Consider the following 22,801-nt stretch of genomic DNA (forward strand, 5'->3'; position numbering starts at 1 on the left):
GGGGCCACTCTTCATCGCGGTGCGCGGGCCTCTCACTATGGCGGCCTCTCCTATTGCGGAGCACAGGCTCCAGACGCGCAGGCTCAGTAGCTGTGGCTCACGGGCCCAGTTGCTCCGCGGCATATGGGATCCTCCCAGACCAGGGCTCGAACCCGTGTCCCCTGCATTGGCAGGCAGATTCTCAACCACTGCGCCACCAGGGAAGCCCAGTACGATAATTTTAAAAGCGAATATTTATAAAGTGCTTAGAATAATGTTTGCCCATATAAATGTTATATATGTGTCAGTTAAATAAATAAGTAATAAATAAATAAATACTTTGGATCACTGTCTACAATCATCACCAATCTTTGATAAAGGTAAAATTTTCAAGTCTGATGTCTAAACCAAACGTTTAAACAGAAATCTAAGCTTTAAGGTTTGTTATCCAAATTGGGCATAAATCTCCCTCCCTTCCAACTTTCACCTATTCCCCTTCCCATGCTACTCCTTCTCCACCAAGCCAATCACCTGTGAAAGTGTGTGCCTTGTATTGTTTTGTTCGCTGATCTTAACTCTTCACTCAGCCTGAGAACAAGAAAAGCAAGATTGAGGCCTCTGCTATGAAACTCCTAGGTAACAAAGTTAATAGCACTGCTCATGATTATCTAGAGCAAAGGCAAGATAAGCAGACAAGAGTATTTCCTTCAGTGCTGAAGCCCCAGAGCACAGAGGCACCCTCTTCCTGTGGTGAGGGTTTTAGCAGGAATTATACCGTGTTGCATAATAACCGGCTACCAAGTCTTCCACTGAATAGTTGGTTAAATTATTTAATCTCACTCTTTTCCTCTGATCTTTCACCTGTAAACTAGGGGTTAATAGACTATGTTGTGAGATATAATGAGTTAATACATATAAAGTGCCTACATATGCACAGTAAAGCAAGAATATCATAAACATTAGCTATTATTTGGTAGGAATTAGTCGTTTCAGTTTCAGCATTGCCTTTCCTTTAGGGTTTATTGCAATAACTATATGACTTAGGAAAGGGGCGTATGGAAGGCGGGAGTTTGAAGCCGAGGGACCGCAGGAGCTGATACAAGCACAAAACGGCAAAGTCTATTGTCAAGCCCTGAGAATAAACTTTAGCATGGTAATCAGAACAGAATCCCAGTGGCCACAACTTCCCTACAAAGCCGCAAACACACAAAGCAGGGCCCTCAGAATCCAAAGGCAGGAGACATCCCGACCCGGAGAAGCCATAAAGGGGCCTCAGCACAGGCTTTTACGCCGCTAAATTCCCAGGGACTTGGCTCGGTGGCCTCCACGCTCCGAGAGACGCCTTTATCCTGTAAAGTGTGTCTGTGCTTCTGTACTGCTTGGCTCCCGCAGTGGTCCCGCGTGGCGGTCGGCGATCCCACCACTGCCCCTGGACCGCAGCTGCAGCCAGCGCGGCGAGAATGAGCACCCAAGCCTCGGACCTCGGGGGCGGGGCTTGCGCGGAGGCCCCACCCCGCCGTCCCCATTGGCTGAGGCTGCCCGGGGCCGAGGTCAGCGCGCACCAGTCCGAGACCCCGCAGCTCCGCCCCAACACTGATCCATGCGGAGGAGAAGCACAGGTGAGTGAGGAGCGAGCTTCTGTGCCCGGGAAGCCTCGTCGGGGGCCATGGGGGGACAGGTGAGGCTGCCGCCCGGAGAGCCCTGCCGAGAAGGTGAGTGTCTGCCCAGAGCCGGAGGATCTGGCGATGAGAACGGGCGGGCGGTCCCGGGTACTTGTGGAGACTAGAAAGGGATACGCCGACTCTTCACGCGTTCATTCATGCATTTATTCATTCAGTCTTTCCGCCAGTCAGCCGGTCAACAAGTATTTATCGGTGCCTACAATATGCCAGACTCTGTGGGGATGCCTGAGTCGAACAAGACATACGTGGCTCCCACCCTGGTCCGGAAGACAGATCCATGTAAATTACGGAGAGCTGAGTGTCATGACTGGGTAATCAGGGTGCTGTAGGAAGACTCTCAAGTCTCATCTGAAAAAGACGCTTCCACTGACTCGGACTCACTTCCAGAGTCCGTGGTCGACGTCACCCAGTGGGCAGAGGGCGTGCCCGCGGACCGGACAGGAGTCCAGTCTTGCGTCCAGCGCTGGCTTGGCAAGGGTCAAACACGGTGCGGGGTCAGGCGCCCTGGACCACCCCCCGCCCCCCACCCCGGGGGAGGGCTCTGGACAAACCTGGGCTGCCCACCTCTCTCCTCTTCCTTTGTGATGAAAACGCCTCCAACCCCAGTAGCCTCGCGTCTGACTCGCTGTGAAGTCACTTCTTGGCTGCTTAAGGCGAGAGCAGGACGGAGGAAGAGACCGGGAACTGGGCGCACTCGTTTGTAGGTCTCTCACTGCTTTCTAGTCTGGGGTTTCAGCCGCCACCTGCGTCCTGTAAAATCTTAGGGCGCCGCCCCTTGCCCTGTGCCAGGTGTTTACAACACTCGCAGGCTTTCTACAGTCTCGATACCAAAGGCGCGCGTGAGTCCGGATAAAAGTAGGGGCACTGCTGCGGCGGCGGGGAGTGGGCGCAGGCGGACAGTGTGTATCATCTGAAATGACAGTTTTCAATTTTTACAGAGTCCAGAGAAAAGCAGATTTCTATTTTACCCGGTAAGGATGTAAAGAGGGAGGGGGCAGTGAGAGGCGTGGCAAGAACTCTATCTTTGCAAAATTGCTGGCAACTTCCCCGGGTTTTCTCTTCTCTTGGCTCTCCCAGCTTATTCCTTGATGCGGAGAGTTGTTGTTGTTTTAAGGGGGGAAAAGGCAGTGAACCAGTCAAAACTGTGCCACCAAGAGAAAGAAGGGACACAAAGAAAGAGAAAAATGCCTGAACAATTCACAAACTATTCAGAAGTTGAGGTTTTGGAAGTGGTTACTAAGGCAGCTGTATCTAGAATTATTTCCTAGATAGTCAGTCATTCTTTGTCTAAAGAATTCCTAAACCAGTAAGTCAGACTGTTACTAACACGTCCACCCTTGTTTACCCAAGGATCTGTAAGTAAGGAGGATGTGTGAATTACATCCGCTTGTTTGAATTTAGGGATGATTTTCCTGCTTTGCTCATGCATTTAGTTCCAACAAGAAATATTCAAGCTCCATGCTTAATACCTGGGGTTAATTAACTGTGGTAATTAATTAGGTGGGATGCTAGTGGGAAAGACTTGAGAGAAATCAGAATCCTTCTTATCAGTAGTGGGAAGAGATTAGGCTTTGGCACCAGACAGTCTTCTCAGCTATGACGGCCTCCTTAAGTCTTTCTTCATCTGTAAACTGGGAATAATTCCTACAGTTTAGAGTTTGAGGAATAGATGCAGATGGGATTACACATGAAGCACACACTTCAGAGCCCGACATGGAGTAAAGCCTCCATTTTTCATTTGTTCATTTATTCAAATGACAAGAGTCCCATGTGCCAGACATTGGCCTAAGTTCTAGAATAGAGGGATTTGCAAGACAATCTGGTCCTAGACAGTCTGGGTCTAGAGGCCCAGATAATTGGTTTTCATAATTAGCAATCCAACCAAGCACAAAATTATTTGAGCCTTTGTTTTTTTCTGTAGGTGTCCATCCCCATTCTCTGGCCTCTTGGATGCAGTGGTATACATGAATGATTCTGAGATTTTACTCTTTAAAAAAAAAATCCATATCATAAACATTTCTCAAAATTCCACCAAATGAATGTAACTTTTATCAGCAGGACAAGCTGCATTTTCTATGTAAAATATAGCTTCTTTTATGTTACACTAAAAAAGATTTTCTCCAGATTTTTACAAGAAGATTAAAAGCAGAAGTTGTTTTTTCAGCCTTCTGTAGATTTCCTAAGTGCTGAAATTCAAGTGCTTTAAGGTATTAAAAATTCTTAACTAAAGGTTGTTCAGAAAGCAATATGTTATTACTTGCAGCAGTTTACGTAGGAAATCTGATGGTCAACAGTCCTCATAGAGTATTTGACCTCCAAACACACTGATAGTGGGACAACCTCGTTTAGAGATACAAATTTTTAACTTTTTAAAAAATCAACAGTATCTGCTCAAATTTATTTGGGTTACTTGAAATAATGTGCTTCTTGCCCAGCCCTATCAGAGTTCATATGTAGATATATCTGCTAGATCTATCTGCTTGATTTCCAAATTTACTCAAACTTACTTCTCATTCTTATCTGCTCCAAATTTGCTCTAAATTATTTCTCATTCCTATTCTACTCCCTTTATTCCTGTTTTTCTGTTCGTTTTCTCACTAAAATTGTCAGTTTCCATGAGAACAGAGACCTGTTTACCTGTCTTGTTGATCACTGTCTCACCAGTTCTTAGAACAAGACCCTGGCACACAGGAAGTGCTCAATAAGAATTTAAGTGTTGCATGAATATATACCTAACATGGTGCCTTGCATGCTAGGTGTTCAACAACTAATTTGTTGGGTGAATAAATAAAATTGATATATGGATATACGATGTTGTTACAAAGCCATAATTAAGCTGTAAGAGGAAGTCTGTTTGGTTGGCAGTATTAAATTGTACGATGGAAAGTGAGAAATTCCTTTAGATTGGAAAGGCAGAGAAGGCCTTTCTAAGGAAGTGAGAGCTCAGTGAAGAGAAGGAGTTAGCCATGCCAGCCACTACTAGCACTAAGTAACAAGTAAAGGCTACTTAAAGCTTTAAGGTGGGGCTTCCCTGGTGGCGCAGTGGTTGGGAGTCTGCCTGCCAATGCAGGGGACGCGGGTTCGGGCCCTGGTCTGGGAGGATCCCGCATGCCGCGGAGCGACTGGGCCCGTTGGCCACAGCTGCTGGGCCTGCGCGTCGTCTGGAGCCCGTGCCCCGCGATAGGAGAGGCCGCGACGGTGGGGGGCCCGCGCACCGCGATGAAGAGCGGCCCCCGCTTGCCGGAACTGGAGAAAGCCCTCGCACAGAAACAAAGACCCAACACAGCCAAAAATAAATAAATAAATAAATAAATTTAAGGAAAAAAAAAAAAAAACCCACAAAAAACAATTAAAAAAAAAAAAAAGCTTTAAGGTGAGAAGGAATTTAGCCTGTGAAAGGAAGAGGGGAAAAAATTAGGGAATGAGGTTACAGAGAACGCTGGAGGCCAGGATTCTGTAGGCCCTTGTAGACTGTGGTGGGGATTTTGGATTTTTTCTGAATGAAAAGGGAAGCCATTACAGGAGAAATGACAAGCTTTATCTAAAAGCTCATTTCACCTGAGCTTGTCCCCTGCTACTCTTTGACCTCATTTCATACCATCTCCCTTCTCTCACCAGCCAGCCTGGCTGGTGCAGTTCCTCCCACCCCCTCAAGCAAATTCCCAAGTCTGGGTGTTTGCATTTACCCTTAGCAGAGAGGTTTTTCCATTCAATGCTGTTTAAAAAAAAAAAATACTCCTTTATGCTGCTTTTACTGCTTTCCATGGCACTCAACATATTCTGTAGTTATTAGTTCACTTGTTTATTTCCCCCCATTAGAATGAATGTAATAGAGCAGGAATTTTATTTTACTCACTGTTGTAACCCCAGCTTCTAGAAAATGCCTGACAGATAATAGATACTCAATAAATATATATTGAATCAAAGAATGAAAAGACGACCAGTGTTTTTTCAGAGAATGAGAGAGAGAGAAAGAGTAATGCAATGTAATGTCAGAGGTGAGCAAGCTTTAGAGCATGTAAAGCTTTTTTAAAGTCCAGGATTAGGAATTTAGACTTTGTTATAACTGCCATGAAAAATCATGGGGAATTAAGCAGGGGAGTGATGTAATCTGATTCACACTGGCTGATATTTGGAGAACAAATTGTAGGAGACATGAGACATTTCATTCACTCTTTCCTTTGCTAATATAAATAGGCAGGTGTATCAGTCACCTATTGCTGTATAACACACAACCCAAAACCCAAAGGCTGAAAGCAACAATCATATATTCTTGCTTATGTGTCTGTAGGCCAGCTGATGGTTGACTAATCTAGACTGGGTACACCTGGGTGTCTCTGCATCAGGCTACATACCCACCTGGGTTTGGCTCCTTAATGTGGGATGAGCTTAGGTCTGCTCCATATGTTTTCATTCTGGGATCAAGCTGAAGGGGCAGCAGCTGCTCAGGGAAGCTCTATTCCTGAAAAGTACAGAGGTGCAAGAGAGTAAAGCCAACCATAATACAAGGTGGTAGACCCAACCACATAAGTACATTTGAACCCTCTCCTTATATCACCTCTGCTGATGTCCCATTGGCCACCAATTCACTCCCAGCTGACATCAAGGGAAGAATACTCTGCCCTCCTCGGGAGAGGTAAGGAAGTGACTAATTGCTGAATAATAATCCAAACTAACCCAGTAGAATGGATGGTGAGACAATGATTTTCTCAAATTGGAAATATCTTGCAGTGATTAAAAATGTAGTTTTATGCAGTCACTGATTTCTCAGAAACCAAGATACCCTATTCCATGTAATAATTGGACAATATATATTATTATTCTCTACAGACAAATAGGACTTGAAAAAATTAAAGCATTTCATCTTTATATAAACAATAATAAACTTTAACTGACTTTATTTGTACTTTATGTTTTTACTTTTCTGAAATAGAAAGAATAGTAGCCTGGGAATTGCATTACCTGGCCCTGTTTGGGCAGTTACATGACTTTGGCAAGTCACTTAATATCTTGGCATCAGTTTCTTTAAAATGTCTTCCAGCTACAAGTGCCTATGAATTTAGAGCTGGTCCATCAGCAATATTTATGAGCCACCAGGATTATAAGTAAATTACTCTGGGAACCAAGATAGCTTATGATCAAACCACAAAATTAAGGAAGGGGTCTTTAGAATCATCAAGTCAAACTCCTTCATTTTAGAGATGAAGAAACTGAAACCAAGAGTGATGACTCAGCTTGCCCAAGATTATAGATAATTTGTAATGGAGCGAAAGGTGGGAAAAGGCATATAATCCTATAGAAAATTTAACTTTGTTTTAAAATTTTTAAGTTGTGTGTGTCTGTAAGGAAACATTCACACCTGTACATAGACGATACATATTAAGTTGAATCATATGAAACTGCTATTTATGTAGGGTCAAAAATTGTCAAATATCATCAATTTCATTTGGTTTAACATAATTGAGAACATTAGCAGCACTGTTTGTAAAAGCAAAAACACTGTAAATCATCCAATGTCCACCAACTATAAAATAGAAAAATTAATGGTGAGATAGTCATACAGCGGAATTCTATAGAACTGTGGGGAAAAAACCAAACCTTACAGCCAGAACATCAAGATTGATAAATCTCAAAAACAAGCAAGTCACCAAAGAATACATACTATATGATTACATTTTTAGAAGGTGCAAAAAGAGGCAAACGAAACACTTTATTATTTAAAGATATAATTTTATAGGGGAAATCATTTTTTTAAAGAAAAGGAATATTAGACAGAAAATCAGGATAGTTGAAACCACACGGCTTGCGGAATCTTAGTTCCACCGTCAGTGAAAGCGCTGAGCCCTAACCACTGGACCGCAAGGGAATTCCCAAGTTGTTATTTCTTAAATTGGGTGGTTGATACATTGGTGTGTATTGAATTATTTTTTTCTTTATAACTGGCATATATTTCCTAAATCTTAATTATTCAATATTTAGAACAATATATAATAACATCAAAGAAGTTACAACATCATGCTGTTTGCTGACAGGAGTGTAAATTGGTACAGACACTTGAGAGGGCTACTGACAGTGTCTATTAAAATGAAAAATAAAGGGGAATTCCCTGGTGGTCTAGTGGTTAGGACTCCGAGCTTTCAGTGACGAGGGCTCGGGTTCAATCCCTGGTCGGGGAACTAAGATCCCACAAGCCCGGGCAATGCGGCCAAAAATAATAATAATAATAAAATAAAATAAAATGAAAAATGAGTAATGTAACAAATTTTCTGTGTTGAATAAGGTTTGGATTAAACTCTGGAGAATTACTTTGCTTACTAGAATCGTAAGAAGCCACCTCTGATTTTGAGATATCTCTAATTCCTCTGAAACCTTCCAAAGTCCCTGCCCACACATTCTGCTTCACCCAGCTCTCCCCTCCTGCCCAGCACCACTCCACCCCCACCAACCCGCCAGTCACTCCCTCTTTCAGTCATACCTGCTGTGGGCTCCCTCCTTAATATGCTCCCCAAACAAAAAACAATTTAAGTTCTAAGGTCAGTAACTAGAAAAGATTTTTATTATTTTTTCCTGCCATAAAACTTGCAGCATTGGGACTTCCCTGGTGGTGCAGTGGTTAAGAATCCGCCTGCCAATGCAGGGGACACAGGTTCGATCCCTGGTCCAGGAAGATACCACATGCCGCGGAGCAACTAAGCCCGTGCACCACAGCTACTGAGCCTGAGCTCTAGAGCCCGCGAGCCACAACTACTGAGGCTGAGCACCACAACTACTGAAGTCCGTGCACCTAGAGCCCGTGCTCCACAACAAGAGAAGCCACCGCAGTGAGAAGCCCATGCACCGCAATTAAGAGTAGCCCCCGCTCGCCGCAACTAGAGAAAGCCTGTGCGCAGCAACAAAGACCCAACGCAGCCAAAAAAAAATAATTAAAAAAATTTTAAAGTTTAAAAAATTTTTTTTTAAGTTTTAAAAATTTTTAAACTTTTTAAAAGTTAAAAAAAAACCTTGCAACACTAATGCCCGCTTACAATGAGAACTTACAAAAGGCAACAAAAATTATTTGCACTCCCTTATCACCTTCTGCCTCCACACCCCCTAAAATGTTGGAAACATTTTGCTGTGTCAACAGCTCAGAAAGAATATTGTTTGACTAGAATGAGGTCCACCCACACTGTCTCCAGAGATAAAGTTTTGGAATGGTTATGTTAACTACATAGTAAGTGACATTAATGCAGCCGTGGAATTTACTGGACAGTCAAGTCAGATGTTTTCCCAAGAATTCATGTAATCGAAATTCTTACTACCAAAAATTACTTTGCACTCTTAGGGGTTGGATGAGATGAACAGTGCCTGGGACAGATTGCTAGAGGCTAGCTTATGTGAAAATTTGCAGCAATTCTTACTAAAAGAACCAGACTGAACAATTCCTCAGTTGTCATAGAATATCCCTGAAGTAATATAATTCTCTTCGGAATATTTAGAAGTTTTGTCCCAGAATTTATCCTGTATCACAGGATCAAAGTTGGTTCATTTTCAAATTAGAGATAAATGAAATAATAATCACGAAAAGATTGAATTCAATTATTTTACCTTTTGCTAGACCTGAACTTTACAGTTGTTTCTCAACTGTGTATGTGGTAAAATTCACATAACTTCATAATGCTTTGCCCAGGAGGCATAGATCCTGTTTTTAAAGTTTTGTTTCTAAGACATCATTTAGTTGTTTATGTGTCCTCTTAAGATTTTTGAGATGTAAAACTGACTTTCTTTTTTCACTTAATTCTAAAATTGTAGTTGATTAATTTTTCTTTGCCCATTTTTGTTTAAGGTAAGTCATGCTAGGGAAATATGCCTTTTAAATGGAAAAAAAAAAGTTGAGAAGATGGTCAGAAAACCTAGTCACGGTGTCACCTTGTTTGCAGCTTTTTGAGTGGAGAATAGATTATAAAAAGTTTCATAGACAGTGTAAAATGTTTTCATTCTGTGTTTTAGTATTTAGCCTCAAAAAAAAAAAAAGAAAGGCACTTATAATAATGGGTCTGGTTCAGTGGATTTACATGCTTATTTGAATCCTATTCAGGAAAAAAAAAAAAAAACTCCTGATATTTAATTCATTTGTCTATTAGATTCTATTGTTTTTAAGGAGGAAGTGAGTTAGTAGACCTGCAAAATTATTCTTTTTAGGAAAGTGGTCCAGAAAACTAAACCCGCTTTTAAACATGTTTTCTGAAATGCACAATTCGTACCCCACCAAGTGGGATAGCTCAGTTTCCTGTAACATGGTGATTTCTAGACCCACAGGGTTGCTCTGCCCTTTCCCACCTTCAGTCGCCACATATGCTGCTGCTTTCCCGGAGACACACTGATGGCGTGAAGGAGAGAAGTGGACGTTGTAGGGCTATGATGAACCGCTGAGCCCAAGCCGGGTCTGAACAGCTCCATGCTGCTCCAGCAGGCTGCTGCTGGCTAGATCTTCCATTTTCTGAGAGGAATCCAGACTTTCATGTGAAGTCTCGCATGTTTGCGTGATAACAACTCAACAACTTTGCAAACATTTTGAAGAACCTGTGTGAGCCCAGCTGAACCTGTCTGCGAGCCCGTGGACCACGTGCTGGAGACCGCCCATCGGGCAGTAAAAAAACAGTGTGTCAGTACCGCCCACTCAAGTTTCTCTTTCTTGGAGAAAGAAAGTAAAGATTAGTGTGTCTCCCTTTCGTCGGTTGACATTTCCCTCTTTCCCTTTTCCAGGCTACGTGCTGTCTCTGATCTGTCCGAATGCCTCCCAGGCTTGGTGTGAGATCATACGTGTGTCACAGCTGCTGGCTTCTCCTGTCCTCTACAGGGACCTGAATTCCAGCATAACCAACTGGAGCATTTCTGCAAATGCAGAGAACAAATACAGTCTTTATGTAGGCCTGGTACTGGCAATAAGTTCCAGTATTTTTATTGGCTCCAGTTTCATCTTGAAAAAAAAGGGCCTCTTACAACTGGCCAACAAGGGCGTTACTAGAGCTGGTAAGAAATGGATGCAACTAACGAATTCAAGTTTCTAACTGCAGAAATCATCCTACTGTAAGACCACGGTGCTACAGGAATAACATTTCACTGTCTCTGTCTTGGCCCCTATCCCTGTTCTTAGCAACTGTTCTCAGCAGTTTCCAGGATTGAGCCAGTCGTGTCTCCTTTAGGGTGAGACTAAAACGCAAGAGGTTTGGAGTGTGGGATGAGCTCTTCTTTCGTAGCCTTAGTCTGAGATTCCAGGATTTAGTCAGATCAGGCGACTCCCCTGATTAAAACACATCAGTGGCTTTTCTTTGCACTCAGAGTAAAATCCAAACAAACATCCTCGCACAGTCTCTGACCTCACCTGCTGCCTAAAATGGCCTGTGCTACCTCTCCAGCTTCATCTTCAGCCTCCTTCACTATTGTGTGCTTTTCTCTGGCTCCTGGAATGTACCGAGTTCTCTCCCACCTCGAGGTCTTTTCCTTCGTCTGCAGCTCTCTTCTGCCTGACTGTCATTTGGCTGACTCATCCTTCAGACTTCAGCTAAACTATCACCCCTGCAGAAAGGCCTTCCTCGACCATCCTCTCTGGGGAGGTTTCACTCACCTCTACCCCTGCTATTCTCTATCACTGCACTAAGGGTTTCCTTCATTGTACTTGGAATAATTTGTCATTGTACATTAATTGTTTATTTACTTGTTGTCAACAGGCTTACTTGTTTATTGATAGTAGATTCACAGAGCAGGAACGTACCCTAGCATAGGGGTATAAGTATTGTCAAATCAGTAAACGGATTACGGTAGAGTTAGGTTACTATTTGTAGTGACATTTCAGAAGCTGTGTAGCTCTGCTTGGCTATCCTTCATTAACCATGAATTTTCTATTCATTCTTATCAAGAATAATGTCATAAAAGAGCTAAATATCTAAGGTTCATAGGGGAAAATAAACGGCTATGAACTGTGCAAACAAGTTTATAAAAGAGTACTATTGAGGGGACATTGATAAAACAGTTTGGCATTAACAAAGATAGACAAAATAATAAAAGATAATTGAAAACTTATATAAGTACATACAGCAATTTAATATACAATTTTTAAAAGTGGCATTTCAATCCACTGGAGAAAGGATTAATTATTCAATTAAAAGTACTGAGACAACTGGCAAAAACTAAAGGAGAAAAATGTGAGAGCTTTACTTTATACCATTTGGTAAAATAGATTCCTCATAGTTTAGAGTTAAATTTAAAATGAGATAATTTTTTTTAAAAAACCTAAAAGAAAGTCTTCCTAAGCATAAAGATAAAGGAAGAAGCAATTCTATATAAAGGAAGAGATTATCTGGATTGACCCCCCCCAAAAAAAAAATCCTACATGAAAACACCTTTAACTGAAACTAAAAAGGAAATGACATGTGGGGAAAATTTTCAAACTATATCGCAAAGGGTAGTTAAGTCACAATATACAAAGAGTGACTATAGTCAATAAGAAAAAGATAGGTACCTAACAGAAAAAAGGCAAAACACATAAACAAGGAACTCACAGAATAAGAATTGTAGTTAAGAATAAACATAAACATACCTAAGTAAATGTTACTTCACTAGTACCCAAAGATATACCAACTATATAACATTGAATTCCTGGGTTTTACCTACTATTTTAACAATATTTGGTTTTTCTTTAAAAAATAATGCCCTATGTTGGTAAGGAAATTTGGGAAATAAATAGCCCCCTCAAACATTGGTGGAAGCAATATAAATGGGTACAAACTTTCCTGAGAGCAATTTGGGAAAGCTTAAAAATGTTAATATCTTAAAATCTAATAATTCTACCTCTAGGAATTTATCTTAAGAAGTGAACAAAGCTACAGTACTATAATCAAAACAGTGTTGTATTGGCACAAAAACAGACATATAGATCAATGGAACAGAATAGAGAGTCCAGAAGTAAACCCACACACCTACAGTCAATTAATCTACAACAGAGGAAGCAAGAATATACAATGGAGAAAAGACAGTTTCTTCAACAAGTGGTGTTGGAAAAGCTGGACAGCTACACGTAAATCAATGAAATTAGAATATTTCCTCACACCAAATACAAAAATAAACTCAAAATGGTTGAAAGATCTAAATATAAGATGTGACACCATAAAACTCCTAGAAGAGAACATAGGCAAAACATGCTTGGACATAAATCGTAGCAATATTTTTAGATCAGTCTCCCAAGGCAAAAGAAATAAAAGCAAAAATAAACAAACAGGACCTAATCAAACTGAAAGCTTTTGCACAGCAAAGGAAACCACCAAAAAACTAAAAAGACAACCTATGTAATGGGAGAAAATATTTGCAAACGATGTAACCAATGAGGGGTTAATATCCAAAATATACAAATAGCTAGTACAACTCTATATCAAAAAAACAAACAACCCAATCAAAAAATGGACAGAAGATCTAAATAGACATTTCTTAAAAGAAGACACACAGATGGCCAACAGGCACATGAAAAGATGCTCATCATTGCTAATTATTAGAGAAATGCAAAGCAAAACTACAATGAGGTATCATCTCACACTGGTCAGAATGGCTATCATCAAAAAAGTCTACAAATAATAAATGCTGGAGAGGGTGTGGAGAAAAGGGAACCCTCTTCCACTGCTGGTGGGAATGTAAATTGGTACAGCCACTGTGGAAAACAGTATGGAGTTTCCTTAAATAAAAATAGAGCTACTATATGATCCAGCAATCCCACTCTTGGGCATATTTTCAAAAAAGACGAAAACTCTAATTTGAAAAGATACATGCACCCCAATGTTCAAAGCAGTGCTATTTACAATAGCCAAGACATAGAAACAACCCAAGTGCCCATCAACAGATGATTGGCTTAAAAAGATGGGGTATATAAATACAATGGAATATTACTCAGCCATAAAAATAAATGAAATCTTGACATTTACAGCAATATGGATGGACCTAGAGAATATTATACTAAGTGAAGTAAGTCAGACAAAGACAAATATATGAAATCACTTAGATGTGGAATCTACAAAATAATACAAATGAATATATATACAAAAGAGAAACGGACTCACAGACACAGAAAACAAACACATATATATATACATACATATATATATATGGTCTCATACAGGTTAAATTAATAATAATAATATAAAATATACCAGATTTTAGACTATTCAATCATTAATTAAGGGCTGAAAAAGTATTTGTGATATTAAGTTTTTTAAAAACAGCATATGAAATCATATTTTAATTTTCCAATTTGGTTATTTGCAAATTTTGTAAGGAGAAAATCATAAATAAACATGGTTAACTGCTTTGCAACATAATCCTCACAGCTAATATATCCTTTTTAGTTTAACTGTAACAAAATCAGATAGGTCAAGTTCACAGCGTTAAGTATATTAAAATTGGTGAGAAAATTGCAATTTCTAAAACAATCATAACAATGACGTAAGCTCACAAATTACAGAGTGGGAAGATAACTCTCTGAATATCTTAGGAAAGGTTTTTTTCCTTTCAGTAGACTAGACAAATTCAATTTCATGGTGCCAAGGTAGAGAATAAGTAGAATCCAGCTGGCTAATGCTGGCTATTCTCTCATTGACTATCCAAAATCTCAACAGCTCTTATGTCAACCATCTTCATCCCTTTAAGGTCCTCCTTAGGTACCAACCTAATTTATGATTTATGGTTTTCTGTCTTTAATTTTTTAACTGTGGCTGAAACAAAGTATTTAGGGCTTATAATTCTCTATGTCCACGCCTGAATGGCATAAATATAGTGTGGACAAAGAATATAACCTGCCATATCAGTAAACAAAGGGTGTTGCCAACATCAAGCCATCAGCCACCAGCAGACAGTGCACCCTGAGGGCGTTCAGGATGGAGAAAACAGGATACTGGCCCTAGAGAGTTAAGATGCATATCAAAGGAATGATTTCAATGAGCCCAGACTCTTGCGTCTTCCCATACATAGAGAAGTGCTAAATTCATTTTCTTTAATTAATGGTAATCTTTTGATGTTCCAACTACCTGTTTTGTTTGTTTGTTTGTTGTTTTTTGCAAAAACCCCTATATATCCTGGCTCCTTCCTTACTTATTCAGGGCAGTCAGCTCAGAGCTGTCTGAGAGGCTGCCTCCTGGGCTTAAGTCCTCAGCAAGCCCACCGAATAAAGCATAATTCTCGACTTTCAGGTTGTGCATTTCAGTAGACAGTAGTAAACCTGATGACTAAATAAAATTTTCCTGCAAATGAAAAAACTGACTTTGTGTAGAAGTCAAAGGCAATATAAAGAAAGCTTTAGAAGATTTCTAAATGGAAGATTTACTGGAAATGACCAAGTAAATAAGCTAAAGATGAGATATACTGACTAAGCCTTAAGCCTTGTGTTTTCCAACCATACTCCGGTACCTTTTGTAGAAGTTAATTCCTCAAACCTTCTTCCTCCACTTTAGAACTTAATTTCTATTTGTATCATTTCCCTAGGACAAGGTGGATATTCTTACCTCAAGGAATGGCTCTGGTGGGCAGGATTACTCACAAGTAAGTCCTTAATGCCGAGAATAGTGTTTGCTTGTAAAATGATAAAGTACATGCAGTTGTTCAAATTGATTAATTTATCTAAGTGGTAAGGATGGCATTTAAGTCTAGAAATTTTTGTGTGGGCATAATGTCTTACATATAAAATAAATCACATGTATTTAGAATTAATTTTTACTCTTTCTTCCCCCCACCTCCACATTCTCAATACTGTTTTGGAATGCAAGTAAAAAAGTTATTGTCTGAAATCGTATATTTTATCACAAACTTTTCCTTCTCTTGTATTTTATTCCCCATAACAATTGAGGAAAATGCTTCCCTCCCACATTTTCCCAGCTCCTAATTCAATATGTGACTGTTCTCGCTGCATAGAGTAGGTACACTTTCCTGGCCAGGACCAAAATATGGATAAATGAAAGTCCCCTTGAACTGCTTAGCTCTGAACAAATGGAGAGAAGATGAAGGTTGCCAGCACTCTCCTTCCTCCTAGACTTGCCCTGAGGATTAAATGAGACTCTGTATGAGGTGAAAGCACTTTCTAAACGCTAATGTGATGTCCAGTAAGAAGGCAGTGTATCGCCCTCAGGCACTTTTGCAGATTTATATCTCCCTCCTAACTCCTCTGAACTTTCTCAAATCCCAAGCCTAAAACTTCCAGGGAAAGGACCTCATAAACTGTAGTTTCACACTACTTCCAGCCATCTCTGCAGCCAAAAAGCCTTAAAACTTCCATTGATTTTCCTGTACTAAGTAAGACATTTCAGTATTTTTGAGATCCTGTTACAAGAAAGAATTGGATAACTTTTCTCTAATAAATGGTGGTATCTAAAAGGCTTGTTACCTGAAAACTGGGTTCATCTCTTGATGGGTGTCAAAAGACACAACCAAGTCAGAGACTGGGAGAAGGAAGGATTTATTACTTGCAGCAAGTAAGGGGAACACTGGGGATCTTTCCCAAAGCAGTGTCTTCCCAAACAGCAAAATTAGGAAAGTTTTAAGCTAAAAGTACATGCATATTCATGAAGGAGCTTGAGCAGAGGAGAATTCAGCATAAAATTGGGGCAGAGGTTGACAAAATCCAAGCATTAATTGATGGAAGTCACAAGGGTCAGAAAAGGTCAACATTGGGACTTCCCTGGTGGCGCAGTAGTTAAGAATCCGCTGGCCAATGCAGGGGACATGGGTTCGAGCCCTGGTCCAGGAAGATCCCACATGCCGCGGAGCAACTAAGCTCGTGCGCCACAACTACTGAACCTGCACTCTAGAGCCTGCAAGCCACAACTACTGAAGCCCACGTGCCCTAGAGCCCACACACCACAACTACTGAGCCCACACGCTGCATCTACTGAAGCCCGTGTGCTCTAGGGCCCGCGTGCCACAACTACTGAGCCCACGTGCTGCAACTGCTGAAGCCTGCGCACCTAGAGCCCGTGCTCCGCAACAAGAGAAGCCACCAAGAAGCCCGTGCACTGCAACGAAGAGTAGCACCCGCTCGCCGCAATTAGAGAAAGCCCGCACACGGCAACGAAGACCCAACACAGCCAAAAATAAATTTTAAAAAATTTTAAAATAATAATAATTTTAATACCTTAAAAAAAAAACAACTTCTAAATAATAAGTGTTATATATGCTGGGGAAGCACCATGGTTCAATTAAGAAAAAAAGAAAAAGAAAAGGTCAACATCATCGTCCCTTGGGTTCAAGTTGATCTGGTGGTTGAGGGGACTTAAATTCTGCAAAATAGCTCAAGGAAGTACTTCAGGCTAATCTTTACCATTGAAACAGAACTGGGAGTCTTTACAACTGATTTATCATCTTTGCTGTTACTTCTCTTGCCTGATAACAGTTTGTTCTTTTGTTCCCTTAAGGTCATTAATTACTGAGACCTGTTCGAGGGCAAGCATTGTGGCCAGGCTTAGATCAAAAAAAGGCTTAGTCCTAAAATGGCTTCTCTTATGTCAAAAAGCTGTATCTGGTTCTTTTCCTCCGGGGACCCCATACCCTATCTGCTTACAGGATGGTGAATAAAAATAATTTAAATTTGTATAGCTTTTTCAGCTTTTAAGTTGTTTTCACATCTATTTTCTTACTTCATTTGAGTAAATGTTGTCAGGGACTGTGCTGGGAAGATTCCAAATAAATATTTGGATGATTCTTTCTCCTTTTCTCTCTCTCTCTGTCTCTCGTATCTCTCCACCCTCTACCCACACAATAGATTGAAAGTAGAAGGAGAATATTATATGGCTATGTTTGTAATTTTAGTCTCACCATGCACAAAGTTTCTGCCAGTATTGAAGAGTGAAAAGCACAAGTCTTCAACATCAGAGATTTTATCTAGTGACAAACATACAGTACTTTAATTATGAAATCAGTATTTTCCTGGAAAGCTGTCTATAATGATAAAAATATAAATAATGAAGTATTCAAGAAAACATGTCGACGAAAAAAATTAATCAGTCGATCTAAGAAAAAAATGGAAAATCTTATTCGCACCGAACTGAGGATTATAACCCGGGAACAGCCTCTCAGAAACAGAACTGCTCCGCCTGTTAGAGATCAAAGCACAGTTATAAGTTCTTGAGACAGGGGGCATTAAATACCATCTAGTGGACAGTTTACACAATCCAGAGCTGCACTTACAAAGAGAGTAGTGGGCCCTTATGAGATTAAGAAGGAAGGTTATCTCCTAAGGAGGTCTGGTTAATGCAGACGCACAACGCACACTGAAGGGGAGGGAGGAGGCCCAAATGGGCCCCCCCAAAAAAATTATGTTTAAATTTTTCTCATCTTGCCATAAAATATGAATTTTATTTCATTACTTACTATTCTGAGAAAACTACCACTGTTGCTCTTAAGAGAGCAGTCTCCTACCGTTCTGTACGTTTCTGTTTGTTTTATGATATTTTAAAGCTGATTACTCCTGTGGATTTGGCTGGGGCTGGGGTCGGGCTTGGGGGGTGGAGTGGATAGCAGCCAGAGAGAAAAAGAAAATGGTTGCCGGTGTCTTTTATCTGTTCCAGGAGCTCTCTCTACAATGTGTCTGCTTGGCACAGTTTACAGCATGAAATACTACATTCTGTAGGCAAGCATTCAGTTGTGACCCATGAGAATAATTTGGCCCCAATTCAAGGGCCCAACTCTTAGAAGGATTTTCCCTCACTCTAGAAGTTAATTGCATCACACTATCTTATGGAAGCCTGGAGTTCCTCAGATAAGAAAAGGATTCCGGGAGCATATTGTTAGGACTTGCAAAGAGCTCCTTGGATATCCCTGAGCTACTGAGATACTGTTACTTACTTGTAGATCATCTGCAATCCAGAGGTGCCTGACTACACAGGCCTGTGGTAGGCATCTCTGCCTATCCCCTGCCTAGACTGTACATCTCTAGAAAGCATTCTAATTTTACAAGCTGCTTTATTGTTAATTTGCATAGCAGTAGGTATTTTTGAGCAAACAGTCATTCTTACTTACTTACTCCAAAGCTACCTCTTCTAGATTTCATCAGAGTGACCAAATATGGTTCTGGTTCTAAAGTAACTAAAAACTTTATTGAAGGTCATTTAAAATAGATATTCCTCTGTCACCACTTTTTGCATTAATTGAGTTTGTATCACCAGGTAATTACAGTTTATCCTTTTAATACCAAACCTTCCCTAAAAGAAGTTAAATTATTCCTTTTCACTAGATATATGAGTGTCTTTGGGATAAAAGACTACTGCTTTGCATGTGTCAGTTGTTTTTCTCATAGGATAAATAAGCCTATCTTTTATATTAATACTGCTGCTTGCTTTCCAGTGGGAGCAGGCGAGGCTGCGAATTTTGCAGCTTATGCTTTTGCACCTGCCACCTTGGTCACCCCACTGGGCGCTCTGAGTGTTCTCATAAGGTACGTGAGCAATAAAGAACTTGGCTTCTGAGGGATTTTAATACCATGATAAACTTAACCCACAAGAAACAGATTACTAAGCATACCTTAGTAATTCAAAACAGAATTTTGAAAATCACAAAAATAATGTGAGAAGACTATACAATAAATAGCAGGAGAAATAGGAAATAGATGGTCTTCCCGCAAAACACAAAGTAATTGTGTGTTTTATTTGTGACGATTCAGTGGAGCCAAGCAGATTTTATTTCCCTATCACCTGAACAAATTGCCACAGCCCTTTTAATGCTTTCTGTTATCATAGTGGTTAATGACTGTAGTTGTCAGAGGACTTTAAAAAGCATGGTGTTCGGGTTAAATTTCAACTTTCACTAAAACTCGTGCATTGTCTGCTGGATAATTCTGTTTGGAGATATCTTAGTTTCTTTTAGTACTGGAAACAGGAATCATTTTCCTGTCAATAAAAAGTGGATCTAATATCTCTGAGTTGGTCTTTATTATGATTCCAAATGAATGTGTTCCATGAGCCCATGAACTCTTTTTATTTTGTAACTAAGCAACTGTTTTGTTGTCTTTTTCTTTTCCTTTTATCTCCATTCATTACCAACCTCTAGAAGAAAGCTTTTGACTAAGCCTACCCACTTCTTTTCACCTTCTTTGTAGGATTGTTGTGAGAAGTAAGTGAGTCCATACAGAAAGCACTAGAACACTGGCTACTAGTGAATGATAGATACCGGTAGTAGCATTTTTTGCTGAGGCAGCAGTCCTCATCAGTGGCCACATGAGGGTGACTCTCAGAAAGCACCTGGTAATTGACCATAGTCTTGGGTGCAAATGGATACTGATAATGCCCTGGTGGGAGTGCCAGGGCATCAGGAGAAGGGGCCACAGTGGACCTACTGGTTGAGCAGCAGGGTGGCATAATCTGTGTCCATGGTGGTGCCAATCTAGAACTTCCTGAGGCCATGGCAACAAGGTAGTGGGAGCAGTGAATAGGTGAAAGTATCAGAGGAATAGCAGCTGGTAAGGAAATACTTTAATATTTTGACAACCCATATGGTTGTGCTTGTGTGTACCAGGTAAATATTGGCCCTGAGCAGAGTAATTCTTCTTCAGGTATATATCTTTCTTTGCAGCTTTCATGAGCACACATGTTCTAAATGTGTCATGCCAGTAAGATGTAAAAGTTCTTCCATTTTGTTTGGCTTTACAGGAGAAAATGGGGAAATTCAAAATGAATTGAGTGGGACCTCTTAGAAGGTCATGGGAAGATTACAGGTGTATAGAATGCCTATTATAACTTTTTAACTATAAAAGCAATTAAGCAGACTTGATTAATTACTTGTATTTTTCTAGATACAAATTTAGTAACATATAACGAACTTCACACACAGAAAGGAAGGAAGGGAGGGAGGGAGGGAAGGAAGGAAGGAAGCCAACCAGGGTTTTCAGTGTCACATAGCATATTCCAATCAGTTGATTGGGATACAGACTGGTGCGCACCACAGTGCAACGTCTGAGCTGCTATGGAATCCAAAGGTAACTGAACAAGAGTGATTTTTTTTTTTTCTTCTTCCAACAGTGCACTGTTGTCTTCCTATTTTTTAAATGAGCACTTGAACATTCATGGGAAAATAGGCTGCATATTAAGTATATTGGGGTCAACTGTGATGGTTATCCATGCCCCACAAGAAGAGGAAGTCGCTTCTCTGCATGAAATGGAAATGAAATTGAGAGACCCAGGTCTGTGATTCAACCAAAAGAAACACTTACTCAAATTCTGCTCCACTTTCTCTTCTCATCAAATGAATTGGTAATAATATGGTAATAGGCTTCCTAGAAGCCTAGTTGTGGGTTGAGATACAGTACGGTTTGACCGAGTAATACACGTCTTCTGAAAAGGTGACACAACTTATTTTTGTGTCCATGCTTCCCCTCCACAGAATGAAAGGAAGAGATGGGGATAGAAAAGGGAAAAGACTTATACTCCAACCCAAACTTTCACATCTTTCTCCCTCTGAAAATAAAAAGTCAATCAGACAATACCTGCTGTACCTCATAGTGTTGTCTGTGAGGTTCAAATGATATGTCTGTGAAAGTCCGTTGTGAAATATTGAGAGCCATGCAGTAAAATGTTGTTGTTGTTCCTGTTTTTTTATTTAACCTCACGTCTCCTTCTAAAACACCTAGGCTCCTAAACTCATGACTAACAAGCTTTCACAAAGATTTGATCCTATTAGCATTTTCTGAAGTCTAATTCTTTTCTCCTCCTAACAGGATTTATCTCCTTTGCTGTGATCATAACTGTGATCTCCTTGGTGCTGATTTTGATTGTAGCTCCCAAGAAAGGACAGACCAATATATTGGTCTACATTTCAATCTGTTCATTGATTGGAGCATTTTCAGTTTCTTCTGTCAAGGGCCTGGGAATTGCCATTAAGGAACTACTGGAATGGAAGCCCATTTATAAGCATCCCCTGGTCTTTGTTTTGCTGGCTGTACTCGTGCTTTCAGTGACAACACAGATTAACTATCTCAACAAGGCACTGGACACCTTTAATACATCTCTTGTGACTCCCATTTATTATGTGTTCTTCACGTCCATGGTAGTAACTTGCTCTGCCATCTTATTCCAAGAATGGTATGGCATGAATGCTGGAGATATCATCGGGACTTTGAGTGGGTTCTTCACCATTATCAATGGCATCTTCCTTCTACATGCTTTTAAAAACACTGACATTACCTGGAGTGATCTGACATCCACTACTCAGAAAGAAGTCCTCTCTCTGAATGGCAATGAAGACAAATACGTCTTACTAGAGAACGTAGAATGTTCAGCCCCAGGATTTGATGATGACATTACCTTGTTTAGCAGGACTGATGATCAAAGTCCCTAGAAACCCTGAACTTTAACCGCTAAGAGACACTTGGAGAGGAGAAGGAATACCTGATTCTTGGAACAACAACTATTAGGAAAGCTGGCATTTTTAAAGTTCTAACTATTAATTTAGACATGATGCCAAATAAAAATGCCTTTATTTTTGGCCATCGAACTTGAAAATCAAAGTTTTGATCCTCCTCCAGAAGGCTTCTGCTGTTTTTCATTTCTGCAAACTTGAAATATTCCCTAAGCATGAAAGAAGTCAAAGAGTTAGATAACTCTCAGAATAATCTCTTTCTTCTGGTCACAATATGTTTGGCTCTGCCAGGTGGCTCTTCATTTCTTTGGCTGCTATTCTTAGTCTCTCAGTAATTCATAGGTAAACACAACAGTGTGCTGATAAGCAGAACGTCAGTCAGCATTCTCTGATGAGTCATAGTTTCAAATTATTAAAACTGAGAAGCGAGATCACTGATGCCTCCCACCTTCTACAACTTCCTTCTTTCTAAACTAGGTAGCTAAAGGGTAGAGTGTTAAAGAAAAAAATAGACATGCTGGAAATCTGCTGCTTGGTGGGCTAGAATGTGTAAGACACACATGCCCATGAAGGGCTTATAAATTGTAACTTATTGAGGAGTTTGAGGAGAACAGGAAGGCGAGTTAACTTCTTAGAAAACTCAGGGAATACTACAGGAAAATACCTTTTCATATTAAAGCCTACATAAAATTTTCCTATCTCACTCCAAGTGCATGGCAGGAGTAACATTTTTGGTGGTCTCTACCATTTATGGATAGATTAATCCATTTATCTTTTCTCAT

General features: G+C 40.3%; 1 protein-coding gene across 1 annotated transcript; it reads left to right on the forward strand.

Annotated features, from left to right (window-relative positions):
- The first annotated feature begins 1,595 nt into the window (after positions 1 to 1,595).
- NIPAL1 (NIPA like domain containing 1) lies at positions 1,596 to 22,108 on the forward strand. The gene is made up of 6 exons (XM_061191374.1): positions 1,596 to 1,691; positions 10,407 to 10,673; positions 15,165 to 15,221; positions 19,014 to 19,104; positions 20,684 to 20,844; positions 21,379 to 22,108. The coding sequence occupies exons 1-6, from the start codon at positions 1,646 to 1,648 to the stop codon at positions 21,996 to 21,998; spliced, it is 1,242 nt and encodes a 413-aa protein (XP_061047357.1). The 5' UTR covers positions 1,596 to 1,645; the 3' UTR covers positions 21,999 to 22,108.
- Positions 22,109 to 22,801: the final 693 nt, after the last annotated feature.

Source organism: Eubalaena glacialis, chromosome 5, assembly GCF_028564815.1.
Source record: "Eubalaena glacialis isolate mEubGla1 chromosome 5, mEubGla1.1.hap2.+ XY, whole genome shotgun sequence".
Taxonomy (NCBI): Eukaryota; Metazoa; Chordata; class Mammalia; order Artiodactyla; family Balaenidae; genus Eubalaena; species Eubalaena glacialis.

Excerpts from the sequence above, each read along its gene's own strand:
- NIPAL1 (XM_061191374.1), top strand. The coding sequence starts at position 1,646 with ATGGGGGGACAGGTGAGGCTGCCGCCCGGAGAGCCCTGCCGAGAAG. Across the intron at positions 19,105-20,683 it reads GCTCTGAGTGTTCTCATAAG|TGCACTGTTGTCTTCCTATT; the intron begins GTACGTGAGCAA and ends TTCTTCCAACAG. Across the intron at positions 20,845-21,378 it reads AATGAAATTGAGAGACCCAG|GATTTATCTCCTTTGCTGTG; the intron begins GTCTGTGATTCA and ends TCCTCCTAACAG.